Consider the following 19,391-nt stretch of genomic DNA (forward strand, 5'->3'; position numbering starts at 1 on the left):
TCAATAATTTAAATCCATCTTTTATAAAACATTTTAACATCGGAGGCGCCGTGGAGACAAATATTTTAATGTCAGTGAAAACAGACACCTTGTGCAAACGTTTTCCAGCTCATTTAGAGTTTATGTACACAGTTTACACATTTACATCTGACCTCGTTCATACTTTACATTTCAAGGGATTTCGTTTAAAAAAAAAAAAACTCGACGGCGTTTTAACCTTTGCCTAAAAACACACGTCGGTTTCCCAGGTCCGTCTCAGGGGAGCGCCCCGCTGAAGGTGACGATGGGCAGGCACAAGAGCGAGCAGAAGGTCGGGTGCAGGGGCTGGATCTGCGGCGACGGCCTGGGTCTGCGGAGCGTCCAGTCCGAGGAGCTGTCGGTCTTATAGCACACGGACACCTCACACCTGCAGGAAAAGGTGTTTGGTCATGTGATCTGCTGCACGGACCAATCAGAGCGCTGGGTTCAGAATACAGGATTTTCTAGACTATAAGTGTGACTTTTGTTCAGTTTGTTGTTGGTGCGACTTCTCCACAGATGTGACTTATATGTGAAATGATTCAAATCTATAAAGTCACATGTTGGTTCTTGTCACAGTGACAGTCGTGCGAGGGGCTCTAGACTTGGACCAGTATCTACTCCTCCTGAACCACTCAACATTTAAAATATCAACATTACACTCATTTAAAAGACAAACACTCAACAAAAATGAGCCTAAAATAAAGTCGTATTCTGCCGAGCGACGCTTCATCTTCCTCTGGAGTTGGTGGATTTGTTCAGAAGCGACACCGAGGATGAAGAATTCAGTGGATTTATTGATTTGGAGTGAGATCCAGAGTAAACTTGTTGTTTTTTCTGCTTTATTTATCTGATTAACTGTTAATATCTTACGTTAACAAACCAGACACGTGTTCAGTTCTGTCTGTGCTTCATGGAGCTGAATAAATATAAATGTGTTACGTTAGCGTTAGCGTTAGCATTAGCGTGATGTACTGATATTCAGCCTGTTCCACATTTTATTATTATTATTAGAACTTGACTTTAAAGATAAAACGTCTGTTCTTGGTGTTGGATTTTGTCAAAAACATTTCAATTTATCGTCCAGTGCGACTTGTTTTTTTCTTGATTATTCTGTGTTTTTTGGCTGGTGCGACTCCAGAGCGACGTTTAGTTGTACAGGTTTTAAATGTGTAGTTTTTATAAAGTCTAATGTTTTATTCACGAGAGCAAAAGAAAAATTCATTTGTGTAAGTGGAGTGAAAACATTTGGCTCAGATTTAGTCATAAACACTGAGACTTTTCACTGCACTTTGAGTTAAACGACGAGGATGATTGTGGGGATCAGTCCGGTGACACACTGGTTAGAGCACATGTGTCAAACTCAAGGCCCGGGGGCCAAATGCGGCCCGCCACGTCATTTTATGTGGCCCGCGAGAAGTTAAATTAAAAGGCATGACTGTCATTTTAAAAAAAGCCTATACTGTTTTAATGTCTGCACTGACAACAAACTAATGAGATTTTCCAGCAAGTGAGAGAAATGAAGTGAGAAATATTTGCAAATAATCATCACAAAATGTTCATGAAGAGGAAAATTGTCGGCGTGGAAGGAAGTTTGGAGGAAGAAACGTTAAGGTGAAAAAGTTTGTGCTTTGAGGAGAAAAACCTGTGTGTTTTTTGTGTTATGAGGCGGAGTCGGTACAGTCTAGATTGAAATTCGGTTACATTTAGTGATATTTCCACTGCGGCCCCTGGGTCAGAGGGGCCCGTGCTCGGCGTGTGTGTTTATGCACCTCTTTCCGTGTTCAGCTCCGCCCAAGCACAGCTCGGCGCTCAGAGGGAGGTCTCGCTCGATCCCGGAGTCGTTGGACATCACAGAAAAACGCGCCATGTCCGAAGGCAACTCCAGCGGCGAATCTCCGAGGTCGAAGTCGTCCTGGTCCTGGTCCTGGTCCTGGTCCTGGTCCCGGTCCTGGTCCTGGTCTTGGCTCGTGGAGAACGAATCTGAGGAGGAGCTGGTGCGAAACCACTTGGACAACTCCCGCCCTGTCACACAATGTACACACACCATTTATACAAGAAACAAACACAAGAGCCAAATAAAACACGTGACTAATAAAAAACGTCGTCAGAGCCAGAGCTTCAGATGAAATCACAGCATTATGTCGGCCTCATGTTGTTTAAAACAGACGGGGAAATACATAAATAAATAAAAATTATATCAATACAAAATAAACAATAATAAAAATGTAAATAAAACAAAATTGATAAAAATAAATAAATAACAATTATATTAATACAAAATAAACAATAATAAAAACAAATAAAAAATAAAAATAAAACAAAATTGATTTAAAAAAAATAACAACTAAACTAAACAAAAATAAAATAAAAAATAAACAAAAATAAAAAATAAAAAATAAACAAAAATAAAAAAAATAAAGTAAACTAAACTCAAATCAAATCAAATCTATGGGAGTGTGATTCAATCTGCCAAACTGTGGATCAATGGGCACACGGACACAGATAAAAAACAGATTTGTGTTGTAATGTCACAAAGTTTAGTGTCTGTTCATAGAGCGTTCTCCAGCGTTTTAGCATTTACCCTTCACATGTGTCAAACTCAAGGCCCTCGGGCCAAATGTGGCCCTCCACGTCATTTTCTGTGGCCCTCGACAGGTTAAATTAAAAGGTATAATGGTCTTAACATGTCATTTTATCAAGAGATACACAGTTAGACATATTTTTACATCTGTGCAAATGAATATGCAACATTTGAAACTTGAATAAGTAATAAATACAGAAACGGTTCATTACAAGTTAAAAAAGTAGTTGGATTTATTTTCCATCGGGCCCTTTGACACAGCTGCACACGGCGCGTCCACACGGCGCGTCCACACGGCGCGTCCACACGGCGCGTCCACACGGCGCGTCCACACGGCGCGTCCACACGGCGCGTCCACACGGCGCGTCCACACGGCGCGTCCACACGGCGCGTCCACACGCCGCGTCCACACGCCGCGTCCACACGGCGCGTCCACACGGCGCGTCCACACGGCGCTCTGACACGTCTGTGGTCAAAAAGAGCTTAAAATGTCGTCCGAGCTGATGATGCTCTAAACATCGGTATCAGGATCGGCCACTGGAAACCCCGTATCGGTGGATCTCTGATGATATCGTCGCAGATCCGTGTGGCGTGAGACGGGAGGCGGCTCGTCTCACAGGACAAGAGTTTCATTCAGTTTCAACGCATTTAACGCTCGCGACTCCACCTCCAAATAAATCAAACTTGTGGAACATCATTAATCTTCAAGTAATTCAGCCTCTCTGTGGTATTTTAACTGATCAGTGACGATAAGAGCAGCAGGAACGAACCATCCAGCTCCTTCTGTTCTGATAATGAGGCCGATACTTGGCTTTGGCTTTAAGTACCTGTCAAAACCGATATCAACCGATACCAGGGACTAAAACACAAACAGCATCAGGTAAAAATGAGACATTCTGAGCCAACATCGTCCAGTGAATCGTCTTATTAAACCAGTTTATAAAGCAAAATGTGATATCGACCGAACCAATATCGCCTGAACTGATATCGAATCCAGCAAAACGTTCAATATCGGTGCCGATATCTGATCCCAGTGTTATATCGGTGCATCACAAAAGGAAAATCAAGACTGTTGGATTATAATCATGATTATACAGTCACATGATCCAAAGAATTAAAAAAGTAACGTAAATTTGTAAGTTTGACCAACAAAGAAGGAAATAGAGCCACTGCACGGAAGTTTAACCATAAAAGAAGGAAATAGAGCCACTGCACGTAAGTTTGACCAACAAAGAAGGAAATAGAGCCACTGCACGTGAGCTCAGCATCAATGAATCCAACTCGGTCGATGTAAAAAGACGACAAAAGGAAATAAAAGCAGAGGCTCGTGTTGGTGCAGCTTTGTCTAAACCTGCAGGTGTGTTCATCCCGTGTTGATGTCGTGTCGGTGCCAATTTTCAGGTAGAGTTTTAAAAAAGTGTGTCCATGTAACGTCTTTCTTGTGTTGTCTGATTTTTCCTGTTGTGTCTGATTTTTCCTGTTGTTGTGTTTTTGTGTGTTGTTGTGTTTTTGTGTGTTGTGTGTTTTTGTGTGTTGTTGTGTTTTTGTGTGTTGTTGTGTTTTTGTGTGTTGTTGTGTTTTTGTGTGTTGTTGTGTTTTTGTGTGTTGTGTGTTTTTGTGTGGTGTTGTGTTTTTGTGTGTTGTGTTTTTGTGTGTTGTTGTGTTTTTGTGTGTTGTTGTGTTTTTGTGTGTTGTTGTGTTTTTGTGTTGTTGTGTTTTTGTGTGTTGTGTGTTTTTGTGTGTTGTTGTGTTTTTGTGTGTTGTTGTGTTTTTGTGTGTTGTGTTTTTGTGTGTTGTGTTTTTGTGTGTTGTTGTGTTTTTGTGTGTTGTTGTGTTTTTGTGTGTTGTTGTGTTTTTGTGTGTTGTTGTGTTTTTGTGTGTTGTTGTGTTTTTGTGTGTTGTGTGTTTTTGTGTGTTGTGTGTTTTTGTGTGTTGTTGTGTTTTTGTGTGTTGTTGTGTTTTTGTGTGTTGTTGTGTTTTTGTGTGTTGTGTGTTTTTGTGTGTTGTTGTGTTTTTGTGTGTTGTTGTGTTTTTGTGTGTTGTGTGTTTTTGTGTGTTGTTGTGTTTTTGTGTGTTGCTTTGTTTTTGTGTGTTGTGTGATTTTGTGTGTTGTGTTGTTGTGTGTTGTTGTGTTTTTGTGTGTTTGGTTGATCCCCGGGTCACCAGGCCTTTCTGTGTGGAGTTTTTCATGTTTCTCCTCGTGTCTGGATGGGTTTCCTCCGGGTACTCCGGTTTCCCCCATCAACCAAAACATGAACGCCCTTCAGACAACTGTGGTTGTGATTTTGTGTGTTGTTGTGTTTTTGTGTGTTGTTGTGTTTTTGTGTGTTGTTGTGTTGTTGTGTGTTGTGTGTTGTTGTGTTTTTGTGTGTTGTTTGTTTTTGTGTGTTGTTGTGTTTTTGTGTGTTGTTGTGTGGTTGTGATTTTGGGCGTTACAAAAATAAATGAATTGAATTGAATTGAAAATTGAAATTCTGTGTAAATATCTCACGTTACAATATGAAAACCTGCGGCTCATATTCAGGTGCGGCTCATATATGTACAAAATTGATTTGAACATCAAGGAACAGTGCACACACGCACACACACACACACACACACACACACACACACTGGGGCGAGGGGGGTCAAGTGTCTTGCCCAAGGACACGACAACAGCATTTATCTGAGACGGAAAGAGGATTTTAGCCATTTTACTTCACAAAAATGAAACTCCACTCCAAGGAAAAGTAAAACTAGAAGCACTGGTGACACAATCACAACTTTTACACACACCTACATCTGTTTTTAATGTTTTTACTGACGTGTATTTGTTTGTTAGGCCCTTTGTTTGTTAGGCCCTTTGTTTGTTAGGCCCTTTGTTTGTTAGGCCCTTTGTTTGTTAGGCCCTTTGTTTGTTAGGCCCGAGCCCCTACAGGGCGTAGGGCCTATTGCTTCTGCAACGATGAGCACATGGGCCATCTTGGATTGAAAATTCCAAAATGCAAAGTCAGCGTTTTCGCTGACGTCACATTTTAATCAGCTCCTCTGAAGGCGCTTCACCTGCAGGGCTGAAATTCACTGTACATCATCTGGACAAGTGGGGCATCAAAAGTTATTCAATTCATGATGATGCCTATTACGGTTTGCGTGCGGCGAAGCCGTAAAATTCCACTGGAATTTTTGCAATTTTCAAATTTCTAAATTTGCTCCCGTTTGCGCATACAAAGTCCGATTTGGTTTAAATTAAAATCAGTTGTAAGACTTTTGGGCCTAAACCTACTCATTGTGACATAAAATAAATTGGCGCGATAGCGCCCCCTACAGAACATAGAATATATTTGTATGGACGGCCGAAAATTTAGTTTTCCCAAATGTCACCAAATTTGACACAAAATTCCATTGGGTCATCCCAATCAATAAAGTCAATCAGACCCATGTGTTTTTTTGCACCGTGTTGCCATGGCGATGCACCAAACTGCCAATGTTATCCTAATGGGAAACCTCCCAAATTTTCACATTCATCAGAAAAATATTAGTTTCATGGAATGATGTGAAATTTGGCACAATGACTCTTCATCTCATCCTGATCAAAAAAGTCAACTGGACCCATGTCATATTTTTCACCGTGTTGCCATGGCGATGCATAAAACAGCCCATGTTATCCTAATGGGAAAATGTACTAATTTTTATACATTTCAAAGTTTTATAACGACTTATTCACTTCAATTAAGAATGTGAAATTTGGCACAGTGACTCTTCAGGTCGTTCTCGCCCAAAAAGTCGGGGGCCAATTCTGTATTTTGCACGGTGTTGCCATGGCGATGCCTGTATATTTATATATAAAAAACCCTGAGGGCCGGTGTCGACGGCGTTGCCACGGCAACCGGGATTCTCGAACTGTGTGATGTCACAAAGTGGCACAGCCTGTAAAGCCTCAAAGCTTTAGTTTCAGAGAGTTTGTAGAGCTGAAGCAGAAGAACTTGTCTGATAAACTCACGATAAACTCACGAGTAACAGATTATAGTAATAGAGAATAACTCACTAGTGAAACAGATTCACAAACACAACAATGAACGCAAAGGACATTCAGGCTCAGATCAAAAGACTGAAACGAGTAAAGCCAGAAACGTGCAGTTCTGATAAACTCACCAAAGATAAAGACGCCGTAAAACAGAGCGAGGATCTGGACTCACTAAAACAACAAAATATTCAATTGTTGGACAAAGTAGAGAGTCTGCGAAATAAAGTCTCAGCGCTCACTCTGAAAGAACGCACAATGGAGACGCAGTTTAGACAGTGGCAGGAAGCAGAAAGAGAAACTGAGAAGAAAGTCCTAAAATATGAAATGGAGATGAAAACACTCAAGTCTCAGCTCAGTCTAAAAGAGTCTGAGCTTCAAACATCCACTGCAGAAACTCAAGAGACTGAAACCAGAGAAACGACTGAGGAACATCATGAACGAGGGGACGATTCACACGGAACGGCAGAGTTAGAAAAAGAAAACGAAAATCTTAAGCAACAACTCAAACTGCACAAAATCAAAGAAATGAAGTTTGAGGAGGACAGAGAAAAGTGGAGTCAGGAGCAGAAAGATTTGGAAAATAAACTGGAGATCTCTAAAAGGGAGGTGAGCCAGTTAGATCGAGATATTCAAAAGGAAAGGGCAGAAAAAGACTTTTTGAAACACTCGATCAAAGATTCAGAGCAGGAAGTAGAAGACGTTCAAGAAGAATTTAAACATTTAGTTAAATGTCTTCGTGAGAAACAGGAGGAGTTCAACACTGAGCGGAGAAACTTTGAAGAGCAGCTCCAACTAGAGCAGCAGAAGTTGGCTCAGAAAGAGAAGGAACTCCAGGAAACACGAGCAAAACTAAACGAGGACGTCATGAAGGCAGAAAACGAGGAGCTGAGATCTGTCAAAGAGACGATGGAGGGGCAGTTAGAGATGAGCAAAGTTATGGGGCAAAAGATAGAACATTTGGAGAAGGAATGTTCCAACTTCCAAATCTTGGAGGCCCAGAGAGAAACGATTTTGGAGGAAAATCAGATGGAAACTGAAGCCAAGGAGCAAACGATTAAGAATCTGCAGAAAGAACGAGCAGAACTTAAAGAAACGATCGAGATTTTGAAAGTGAATCTGAGCCAAAAAGAGGCTCCTTTTAAATTCTCTGATCAAGTGCTAAGGCAAGTCGAGGATTCCACAGACATGAACCCGAGGAAGGAACAAAAAGTCACAGATCTGGAAAAAGAAAACTCAAAACTTGCAGCAAACGTTGAGATTTTGAGGAATGAATTGGCTCAACAGGCAAAATCTACTTTGGCAGATCAGCAGGTCCAGATAAAGTTTCTGCAAAACGAAAACGCTAATTTAAGAACAAAAGTAGAACTTTTAAAAGACGAAATGGTACAAAGGGAAGCTGCTCATCTCTTTGCAATTAGAACCCAGATTGAAAATATGTTTAATGAGAACAGTTTAGCGTTAAAACGTGAGGTTCTGCTCAGAGAAACTTTAGAGAAACATCACAGGGAAAGAGACGCATTTTGGACGAGTCACTTGGAAAACCTGACAAAAAACAAACTGGAGCTGGAGAACAGAGTGTACGAGTTACAACAAAAGCACATGGAGGAGCGACAGAAGAGCGTAGAGTTAGCACAAAGTCAACTCCAGCTCAGAATCAGAGTCCAAGAGTTATCCCAAAGTGTGGAAAATGCAGAGAAACAGCAACAACAGGATCGGAAAAACAGGACACGCTCAGGGATATTCACCAGGATTTTTGAGAGAGCGAGACGCCGTTAAGGGGATCTGGTGGGTTTGGTGTCCTTGAGCAAGACACTTAACTCGCCTTGTTGTGTGTGTGTGTGTGTGTGGGGTGTGTGGGGGTGGGTGTGTGTGTGTGTGGGTGTGTGTGTGTGTAGACTGTTGTGGTTACAGAACAGCAGCATGGACTTTACATGAGTTCGTGAGGCTGTTCGTGAGCCTTTCAGTCACTGATTTGTGGATTAGCCAAACCCACATTTTAAAATTCATCAAAAAAATAAATAATAATATTTAATTGCACATGAGTCTTGGTTAGTTTTACCTTTTTTCAAGCATCTTGAAATAAATTCCAAGGTGGAGATATAAAAAGTAAGAGAAGGGAAATTTTGCAAAAATGGGGTTCTGTCCAGTCTGGCCGACGTCCTGTTGGGTTTAGGACGGAGTCAGAATAGAGTTTTTTATGTGTCATGGGCCTTTGTCACACTAAGTTTCATCTTTATATGTTTAGCAAAAGGCAAAGTTTAAATCTGTAACTGGACAAATCGTTGTAGGAGTCGTCCAAGTCTCTTCTTCAGTTCTGGTCAGATTCCTGCTGGACACTGCCTTATATCTGTCTGAAGGGGGCGCTAACGACACTGAAACTGTGAACATGTTTACAGTTTCAGTGTCGTTAGCTCCTCCTACAACGATTTGTCCAGTTACAGTTTTAAACTTAGTCTTTTGTTCTGGATCAGGACGACTGAGGGAAACACAAACATCTTTAAATGTTGAAAAAGGTTTGGAGTCGTCACATTTACATCAATTGTGCTTTTAGATCACAAACAATAATAATAATCACAAATAAAATAAAACAATGAGTCTATTGGGTCATCCCAATCAATAAAGTCAATCAGACCCATGTGTTTCTTGCTCCGTGTTGCCATGGCGATGTGACAAACTGTTATCCTAATGGGAAACCTCCCACATTTATCCAATCATCAGAAAAACATTAGTTTCACGGAATATTGTCAAAATTGCCACAATGACTCTTCATCTCATCCTGATGAAAAAAGTCAACTGGACCCATGTCATATTTTTCACCGTGTTGCCATGGCGATGCATAAAACAGCCCATGTTATCCTAATGGGAAAATGTACTAATTTTCATACATTTCAAAGTTTTATAACGACTTATTCACTTCAATTAAGAATGTGAAATTTGGCACAGTGACTCTTCAGGTCGTTCCCGTCAAAAAAGTCCAGGGGGCCCAGTTTGTATTTTGCACAGTGTTGCCACAGTGGTGCATCAGTCCTTCCACTGTGTGTTTGTTTAGAGACACGTCCAGCCCAAAGCTGCAATAACACGGACAAAACTGGCACGTTAGCGCCTCCTGTAGGGAGTGCCGGGCCTGCGAGGGCCGCTCGATGCCGCTTGCGGCTTTAATTATTTTTATTTTTAGGCCCGAGCCCATAGAGGGCGTAGGGCCTATTGCTGTTTTCACGCTGCAACTTCGTGGCAGCACCGCCCCCTGCACAGACTCCTGTATCCTAGCAACCCACGCCGTAGGTGTGGGACATGCATATTTGTTGTTGCTAGCATGTCAGCGTCAACACTGAGTCAATGGGTGAAGCCCATTGACTCTATTATTATTATTATTATTATTATTATTATTATTATTTTAAAAAACTAATAAAATAAATCTATGGGAGCGTGATTCAACCCGCCTGCGGCTCAATGGGCCAAACACTCGCCCCAGTCGCCCCTAGCGACGCGTGGCCTGTGCTGTCCTCACATTGACCACACACACTCACAGATGTCCAGCTCCTCCGTCCACAGGTAGAAGCTCATGTCCGGGTTGGGCAGGGGGCAGTCGCTCGGGGCTCCGCTGGACGACGGCTCTGGAATAAACACAAACATGAATATGGGACGAAAGAGACGCAAACACAACACACACAACACACACAACACACACAAACACACACAAACACAGAGTCACATCCACAGAGTGAAAACACACATCCGGAGCTCATCAGGTCTGACACGGGTTTAAAAATAACACGGATGTTATGGAAACAGATGCCCAGAAATAAATCAAAGACAATTCTACCATTTTATAGGTCAGTGTGTGTGAGGTAAATAAACAACGAACATCAAACACACACACACACACACACACACACACACCCACCCCAACACACACACACACACAAACACACACACACCTGACTCCTGCAGCTTTAATCCGTGTTCTAACGCTGTTACCTCCTCAAAAACAGACCTGGAGTTGTGTTTTGTTTCATTCACATGTTTCAGTCACACTTTATTATCAGTCTGTCACATCTACAAAGCTCAAAACGCTCTGTTCCACCTTGTGATGTCATCAAGTGGTAGTTTTCAAGTGAACTCCTCCTTTTACCTTTAGTTCAGTCGAGTTAAGTGTCAACTCCAGGACTGAAATGATCCAGATGATTCTATAAATGAAGGTGTGTGGAGTTTAAAAACACAGTGGAGCACTTCCTGTATCACCACATGATGACATCACAAGGTGGAACGGAGTGTTTTCAGTTTGAGAGAAGAACTTGTACTGTCTAAATACTTCCAGAGATCTTTGTCCCAATATGCAAATTAAAATGTGTTTTGTAGCGTAGAGTACTGCATTCAGAGTACTTTTACTTTTACACAGAGGTGCATTATATTTAAGAGAAAAACATGTTATTATTACAAACAGCTTGAGTTTTGAGGGAAAAAGATGAAAATATCACTAAGTTCTGTGTTTTCTCTGTTCTTTCTAACACTGTGCAGCTCAAACCCAAAATGACACGATGAAGTACTGACAAGTATTTATTTTAAGTTAGAAAAGTAACTGTAATTCCCCTGTATAAAGATAAATACAAATAAAGTAAAAAATCAATAAATAATAAAATATATAAAAATAAAATACATAAATAAATAAATCAATACATAAAAATTATAATAAAAATTATATTAACAAAAAATGAAAAATAAAATATATAAAAATAAAATACATAAATAAATAAAAATAAAATATAAATAAATAAAGGTAAAATAAAATAAAAAATAAAATAAATATATAATGTATATAATATAAAATATATATCAAATTAAATAAAATTAAAAAGTACATATGTTCATTTATACCCGATACTGGTCCTTCTGTGAATAAGAGACTTTGATTTAATTGACACAGATGTCTTATCCCAGATCCGGTCTGAACGAGCCGTTTGTGCTGTAGCTTTAAGGCGTCACCACATGTTATGTAACTGAGCTGTGGTCGGCTCATATGATGTCACCGTCTAATCGAGGGACGAGGGTCATTACTGCACGTGGACACGCCCCCTCGGTCACTGTTTCTGTTTTGTTTATTTTTACTACTGTCGACGTTTCATAAACACAGAAAAAGTGAGAAACATGGAATTATGAAGCAAAGAAAAACATTTATGGTATTTTCTGGACGATAAGTGTGACTTTTTGGAGTGAGATCCAGAGTAAACGTGTTGTTTTTTCCACTTTATTTATCTGATTAACTGTTAAAATCTTACGTTAAAGGAACAGTCCCTCATATTTATGTATTTAATTTAGTGTTTTGTTCTTAATATTTGACTTTTATGCTCTAGTTGTGAAGCAGTTTTAAACATGTATAAGTCGTCGCACTCGGACGTCAGCGCTCTGCCACGCCCACATTTTCAAAAGCTCCGTTCAGACAGGAAATGAAATAAGACGTAGATATAATTAACAATCTTTGACATTTTTATTGATATTTATTCAGAGTGAGAAGAAAGAAAGCCCCAGACGAGCAGTTAGCCCCTCGTGGACGTCGGGTCACGAGGTTTGTGTCATTTCATTTTGTTTTTTTTTACGTTTCATATAAAATAATCCAGTTTTTTCTCCCTCGGGCTCAGATGAAATCCCTGAGGCTGCTACAGTTTAGACATTGTTTTTATTATAACTTCATTTAAAGATAAAATGTCTGCTCTTGGGCTCGGATTTTGTAAAATAAACTTCCCCAAAAGTGCGACTTATTCTCCAGAGCGACGGAAAATACAGTAGTAAAGAAAAAAAGTGAAATAACTGAACGTGTGGAGACTTTGACGATTTGAATATAGATATAAAAACATATTTAATGGAATGGAATTTAAGTTTTTTCTTGATTAAATAATTCCCTATAACTTATGTCATATATTTGATGTTTTCTGTTTGTTTATAAAAGTAAAAAGTGCGACTTGTAAATGTTTTTTCTTCATTATTTTGCAATTTTTATACTCCAGAGCGACGTTTAGTCCAGAAAATACAGTAAAAAAAAACTCTAAAATCAACAAAGCAAAGATCGACAGTGGCTCAGTTGGTAGAGTATGCTGTTGTCGTGTCCTTGGGCAAGACACTTAGACCCCCTCGCCCCCAGTGTGTGTGTGTGTGTGTGTGTGTGTGTGTGTGTGTGTGTGTGTGTGTGTGTGTGAACGTGTGATGTAAAGCGCTTTGAGTGACTTCAAAGTTGAAAAGCGCTGTATAAAAATGTGATAATTTACCATTTTCCATAGATTTTACTTCATATATTTGATGATTTACTGCGCGTACATGAAGTACAAAGAAGTACAAATGAAGAAAAATAAAAAAAACACATTGAAGGAGGGCGTGTCCAGACGTCTGAGCGCTCCTGTGTCTCACCTGTGTCAGCCACGATCTGATGGTAGAGCTGGAGCAGGCGGCCGCTCAGGGCGTCGCTCTGGTCCGCGCGCTGTTCAAACGCCGACAGCACTTCCTGAAAATAGTGCTCCACGTCACGACCCGCGTCCTGTTCAGAAAAACACGCCACAGGTAAGAGCGGAGCACGGACTGTGTGAGGAAGAGTGTGACGTCACCACAAACAGCCAATCAGGACAGAGGCTGCTGAAGGTAACGCCCCCTCCCGCAATCAAACCTGTCGCTAACGCTAATGCTAACGCTAACAGGAGCGACCTCGGGGACAGAAGGACCTGATGTGTCTGTTATTAATGTTCAGATCTTGATTTACAGACACAATAGTGAAATAAAAACCCCAAAACAAAATGACGAGTCTGACACCAGCAGGGACAGAGACAGGGGACAGTTTGTGAAAAAAACAAAAATAAATAAATATATAAAACACAAAAAAATATATATAAAAAAATATACTCAAAATAACTCAAAAAAAAATAAAATTAAAAAAAAGTAACTAAACTCAAAATAACAAAAGATAAATAAACTCAAAATAATAAAAAATTTAAATAAACTCAAAATAACAAAAAAACAACAAAAACTAAAAATAACTAAAAAAAATAAACTCAAAATAACAAATACAATTTTTTAATGAACTCAGAATCCAACTAAAAAAAAAACAAACAAAAAAAACTCAAAATAACTCAAAAAATGAAGAAAATAAACTAAATAATAATAATAAACTCAAAATAACTAAAAAACAAAACAAAACAAAAACTCAAAATAACTTTAAAAAAATGAACCTAAGCTCATGTAGAGGGTTAATACGAACATTTAAGACCAAAATGGCGAGTCTGAAGCAGCAGAGACAGAGAGAGGAGACAGGTTTTTCAATAGAAAGTGAACTGGAGCCACAGTCGAGTCTTAACTATGTCCATTTACATAAACAGTCTGTTGTTGGATCCCACATGTGCATGATTTTATTTTATTTTATTGTAAGTTTTCAGATGAAGAGTTTAATCACAAGCAGATTGTATTTTTTTATTCAGGTCCAGTTCACGTTGCACATTTTAAAGTCTCGGGCCTTGGACGTGCAGCAGGTGTGAGGTTTGAACAGAACTGCTGCAAACGGAACAGGAAGTGCATCATGATCACGTCCTGTATGAAACTCAGCGGCTAAGGTCATGTCCATTTATATAAACTCAGAATGTGGAGGGGCATTTTTCTAATTAAATGATGTCACTACAACAAGATGTCCCCTCTGTGGTTTTACTGGAGAAAATTAGTCCCTGACACTGTTTGAAAAAAGGATGAACTCTGAGCCAAAGGTTTAAGATAAAATTGTCAAACAGGAAATTATCAATATTCTTTTGTATTTTCTCGATAAATGTATTTAAACTGCAGTAGGAAGGTGAGAGAAAGTCTCTGTACATGTGTCGTTATTAATGTTCAAAACTTTATTTACAGACACAAAAGTGAAATAAAAACCCCAGGATCATGTAGAGGGTTAATACGAACATTTAAGACCAGAATGAGTCTGAAGCAGCAGAGACAGAGAGAGGGGGCGCTGTTTAAAAAAATAATAATAATAAATTAAACTAAAAAAAACAAAAACAAAAAAAACAACAAAAATAACTCAAAATAACAAAAAAATAAGAAGAAAAAAATCTTTTAGTTGTTTTGATAATAAAAATAAGAAAAAAAAACAACTCACAATAATAAAAAAAACTCTAAATAACTAAAAAAAGAAAGAAAATGAACTAAAAAAAACCCTCAATGTAACAAAAAATAAATAAATAAAAATAACACAACCCCACAAAAAACCCCTCAAAATAACAAAAAAAAAACTAAATAAAAAAATAGCAAAAATAAACTCAAAAAATGAATAAATAAATGAATAAATTAAACTCAAAACAAACAAAAAAACAAACAAAAATAACTCAAAATAACAAAAAAATAAGAAAAAAAATCGTTTAGTTGTTTGAAATATGGGCCTTTAAACAGTGTGATTTGGGCCCTTTAAACAGTGTGATTTGGGCCGTTTAAACTGTGTGATTTGGGCCTTTAAACAGTGTGATTTGGGCCTTTAAACAGTGTGATTTGGGCCGTTTAAACAGTGTGATTTGGGCCTTTAAACAGTGTGATATGGGCCCTTTAAACAGTGTGATTTGGCCCCTTTAAACAGTGTGATTTGGGCCTTTAAACAGTGTGATTTGGCCCCTTTAAACAGTGTGATTTGGGCCTTTAAACAGTGTGATATGGGCCCTTTAAACAGTGTGATTTGGGCCGTTTAAACTGTGTGATTTGGGCCTTTAAACAGTGTGATTTGGGACGTTTAAACAGTGTGATTTGGGCCTTTAAACAGTGTGATTTGGCCCCTTTAAACAGTGTGATTTGGCCCCTTTAAACAGTGTGATTTGGGCCTTTAAACAGTGTGATTTGGGCCTTTAAACAGTGTGATTTGGGCCTTTAAACAGTGTGATTTGGCCCCTTTAAACAGTGTGATTTGGGCCTTTAAACAGTGTGATATGGGCCCTTTAAACAGTGTGATTTGGCCCCTTTAAACAGTGTGATTTGGCCCCTTTAAACAGTGTGATTTGGGCCTTTAAACAGTGTGATTTGGCCCCTTTAAACAGTGTGATTTGGGCCTTTAAACAGTGTGATATGGGCCCTTTAAACAGTGTGATTTGGGCCTTTAAACAGTGTGATTTGGGCCTTTAAACAGTGTGATATGGGCCCTTTAAACAGTGTGATTTGGGCCTTTAAACAGTGTGATATGGGCCCTTTAAACAGTGTGATTTGGGCCTTTAAACAGTGTGATTTGGGCCCTTTAAACAGTGTGATTTGGGCCCTTTAAACAGTGTGATTTGGGCCTTTAAACAGTGTGATTTGGGCCGTTTAAAGGACGTGCAGATGTGTTACAGACTGAATCACAAACACTTGATTATCTCTGAATCTTTGGGTCAAACGGTGTAATCTGTGGTGTTACTAAAAGACAATGTGGCGTCTTAAAAACACACACACAGACTTTTACTAAACAACCGTGAAATATGCAAAACAAATCAAGAAAAAAAATCAAAGCATGACTGAAATCTTTACAAATATTCAACTAAAAGCTCAGATTTTCCACATTCAAGTCACTCAAACACTCACACACACACACACACACACACACACACTGGGGTGAGGGGGGTGAAGTGTCTTGCCCAAGGACACAACACCAGTGTTCATCAGTGGGAGGTGGAATCACACCACCAAAATGGAACCGTTGACAAATGACTGACCAGCAAAGCTACTGTCCCCGCTTGACTACGCTACGCTAACACAGCTGCTATGCTAACATAGCTGCTACGCTAACACAGCTGCTACGCTACGCTAACACAACTGCTACACTACGCTAACACAGCTGCTACGCTAACATAGCTGCTACGCTAACACAACTGCTACACTACGCTAACACAGCTGCTACGCTAACATAGCTGCTACGCTAACACAGCTGCTACGCTACGCTAACACAGTTGCTACGCTAACACAACTGCTCTGCTACGCTACCACAGCTGCTACGCTAACACAGTTGCTACGCTAACACAGTTGCTACGCTAACACAGCTGCTACACTACGCTAACACATTTGCTACGCTAACACAACTGCTCTGCTACGCTAACACAGCTGCTACGCTAACACAACTGCTCTGCTACGCTAACACAGCTGCTACGTGCAAAATATTCATCTGCAAGAGAGAAGAGGAGAGAGGAGGAGAGGAGAGAGAGGAGAGAGGAGACGAGAGAGAGGAGACGAGAGAGAGGAGATGAGAGAGAGGAGACGAGAGAGAGGAGACAAGAGAGAGGAGATGAGAGAGAGGAGAGAGAGGAGAGAGGAGACGAGAGAGAGGAGACGAGAGAGAGGAGATGAGAGAGAGGAGAGAGAGGAGACGAGAGAGAGGAGACGAGAGAGAGGAGACGAGAGAGAGGAGACGAGAGAGAGGAGATGAGAGGAGAGAGGAGATGAGAGAGAGGAGAGAGAGGAGAGAGGAGATGAGAGAGAGGAGAGAGAGGAGACGAGAGAGAGGAGACGAGAGAGAGGAGACGAGAGAGAGGAGACGAGAGAGAGGAGATGAGAGGAGAGAGGAGATGAGAGAGAGGAGAGAGAGGAGAGAGGAGATGAGAGAGAGGAGAGAGAGGAGAGAGGAGATGAGAGAGAGGAGGAGAGAGAGAGGAGGAGAGAGAGTCTGTTTAAAGTTTTATGTGCAGTTATGTTGTTTTTTTGTTTTGTTCTATATTTAAACACAAAACCGTCTCTTTGTTGAGATGAAGACACAGAAAAAATGAATAAACGACGCCGTGAAAAGATTCAGAGCAAAAACCACAGAAGGAACAAGAAACATCTGCTCAGACGCAAACAGGATTCACATTATCACATTATCACATTATCACATTATCACATTTTCACATTATCACATTATCACATTATTCACATTATCACATTATCACATTATCACATAATCACAGAAAATAAAACAGATGAACATCAGTGTCACACCTGAAGAAAAGTGTCAACCACAGACGTGTCTCAACTCAACAATCACACACTTTAAAGGAAGAAGTACTCAGTGTTGTTACTTAAGTAAAAGTACAGATACAGAGGTTAAAAGATACTCGAGTAAAAGTATCACATGAAAAATTCTAAAAGTTAAAAGTATTAAAGCACCTGTTTAAAAATGTACTTAAAGAGTAAAAAGTCAAAGTATTTCACAGATTCTGAGTGTTGTTCATTTGTTCAAGTGTAAATCTGATGATATTCATTAAAAAAAATTGACATTTTCTTATTTTGTTCTTATTTCTTTTGAATTTTGTGTTTTTATTTTTGTTTTGCTTAAACTCTTAAACTTTACTCCGGATGTTTCCACAGACTAAAAATACTCCCTCAAATCAGATGAAAAGTACTTTTACTTTTCAGTCCTGTTCATAAATGTAGTGCAGTAGAAAGTACAGATACTGCTCTCACATGTACTCAAGTAAAAGTAAAAAGTACACACTGTAAATGTACTTAAGTAAAAGTACAGATACCTGAAAAGTACAGCACTTTAACACTTTACTTTTGTCTGACACATAATCCTCTGTGATCTGCTCCTCTCAGATGGTTTGGTTTTGGTTTGTTTTTTTGTATTTTTCCTAATAAGATGACGTCACTACATAAACCTCTTTGTGCACAAACTGTGACACACGAACAAAACACAACAAAAACACAACAAAAACACACACACAAACCGCGTCAAGCGCAGATTTAAGCCCGAAACATCATAAACATCATAAACATCATAAACATCATAAACATCATAAACATCATAAACATCATAAACATCATAAACATCATAAACATCATAAACATCATAAACATCATAAACATCCTCATCCTCCTCATCATCATCATCATCTCTGTTGTTTTTAATCTTTCCAAAGTTCATTGGACTCACCCGCAGCGCGCGCAGCTCTGTCCCGCGTGGTGTGACAGGCGCGTGCCACATCTGACCTGCTGCGTCACGAGACCACGCCCCCTGCACAGCGACCAATCACGTGCGAGGAGCGTGAAACGTCACTGTTCATTTAGGAAGTAGGATTATTAATATACACAAACAAGAAAACAATAATAATAATAATAATAATAATAATAATAATAATAATAATAATAATAATAATAATAACTAACCGTGTTTAATGTAGGCCTCGTGTAACTTATATTTAAATCAATTAAAAAAGAAAAAAAATCGCTTGATAAAATATATAAAAAAATAAATATATAACAAATATAATATAATATGATGCTTTTACCATCGTCTCATATCATGAAGATGAATTTTAAAAAGTGGTAATGTAGGCCTTGTATAACTTTATATAAAGAGTAAAAAAATAATAATAATAAATAAATAAATAAAAACTGGCTCAAGAAAATATATTTAAAAATAAATATATAACAAATATAAATATAATAAATAGAATACGATGCCTTTACCGTGTCTTATACGATGATTCATTTTAAAAAGCTTTGTTGACTCTTCAGTGACTGGCTCCTTCAGTCCAACAGCGCCCCCTGCTGGTCACACGTGCAACTACAAGTGACTTATTGATATTACTGTACATTATGACTTATATTAGTGGAGTGAAATACTTTCACCAAACTCAACTAAAAGTAAAAGGAGCTGTTCATTTGAAAACTCCCACTTGATGACATCACAAGGTGGAACGTCGCATTTTGAGCTTTGCAGATGTTACAGACTAATAATAAAGTGTGACTCAAACATGTGAATGAAACAAAAACACAACTCCAGGTCTGTTTTTGTGGATGAAACATTAGAACATGGATTAAATTAAAGAGTCCATT

At 39.1% G+C, this 19,391-nt stretch overlaps 1 protein-coding gene across 1 annotated transcript; it reads right to left on the minus strand.

The window, feature by feature from the left end:
* Positions 1–46: 46 nt before the first annotated feature.
* On the minus strand, positions 47–18,537 carry LOC117378843 (phosphoinositide 3-kinase regulatory subunit 6-like). Its single transcript, XM_033975538.2, has 5 exons — positions 18,487–18,537; positions 13,005–13,131; positions 10,133–10,219; positions 1,791–2,043; positions 47–406 (listed from the first exon to the last, which is right to left on the minus strand). Exons 1-5 carry the CDS (start codon positions 18,535–18,537, stop codon positions 256–258), a joined length of 669 nt encoding a protein of 222 aa, XP_033831429.1. The 3' UTR covers positions 47–255.
* Between the last annotated feature and the right edge of the window lie 854 nt (positions 18,538–19,391).

Source organism: Periophthalmus magnuspinnatus, chromosome 1 (genome assembly GCF_009829125.3).
Source record: "Periophthalmus magnuspinnatus isolate fPerMag1 chromosome 1, fPerMag1.2.pri, whole genome shotgun sequence".
Classification (NCBI taxonomy): Eukaryota; Metazoa; Chordata; class Actinopteri; order Gobiiformes; family Gobiidae; genus Periophthalmus; species Periophthalmus magnuspinnatus.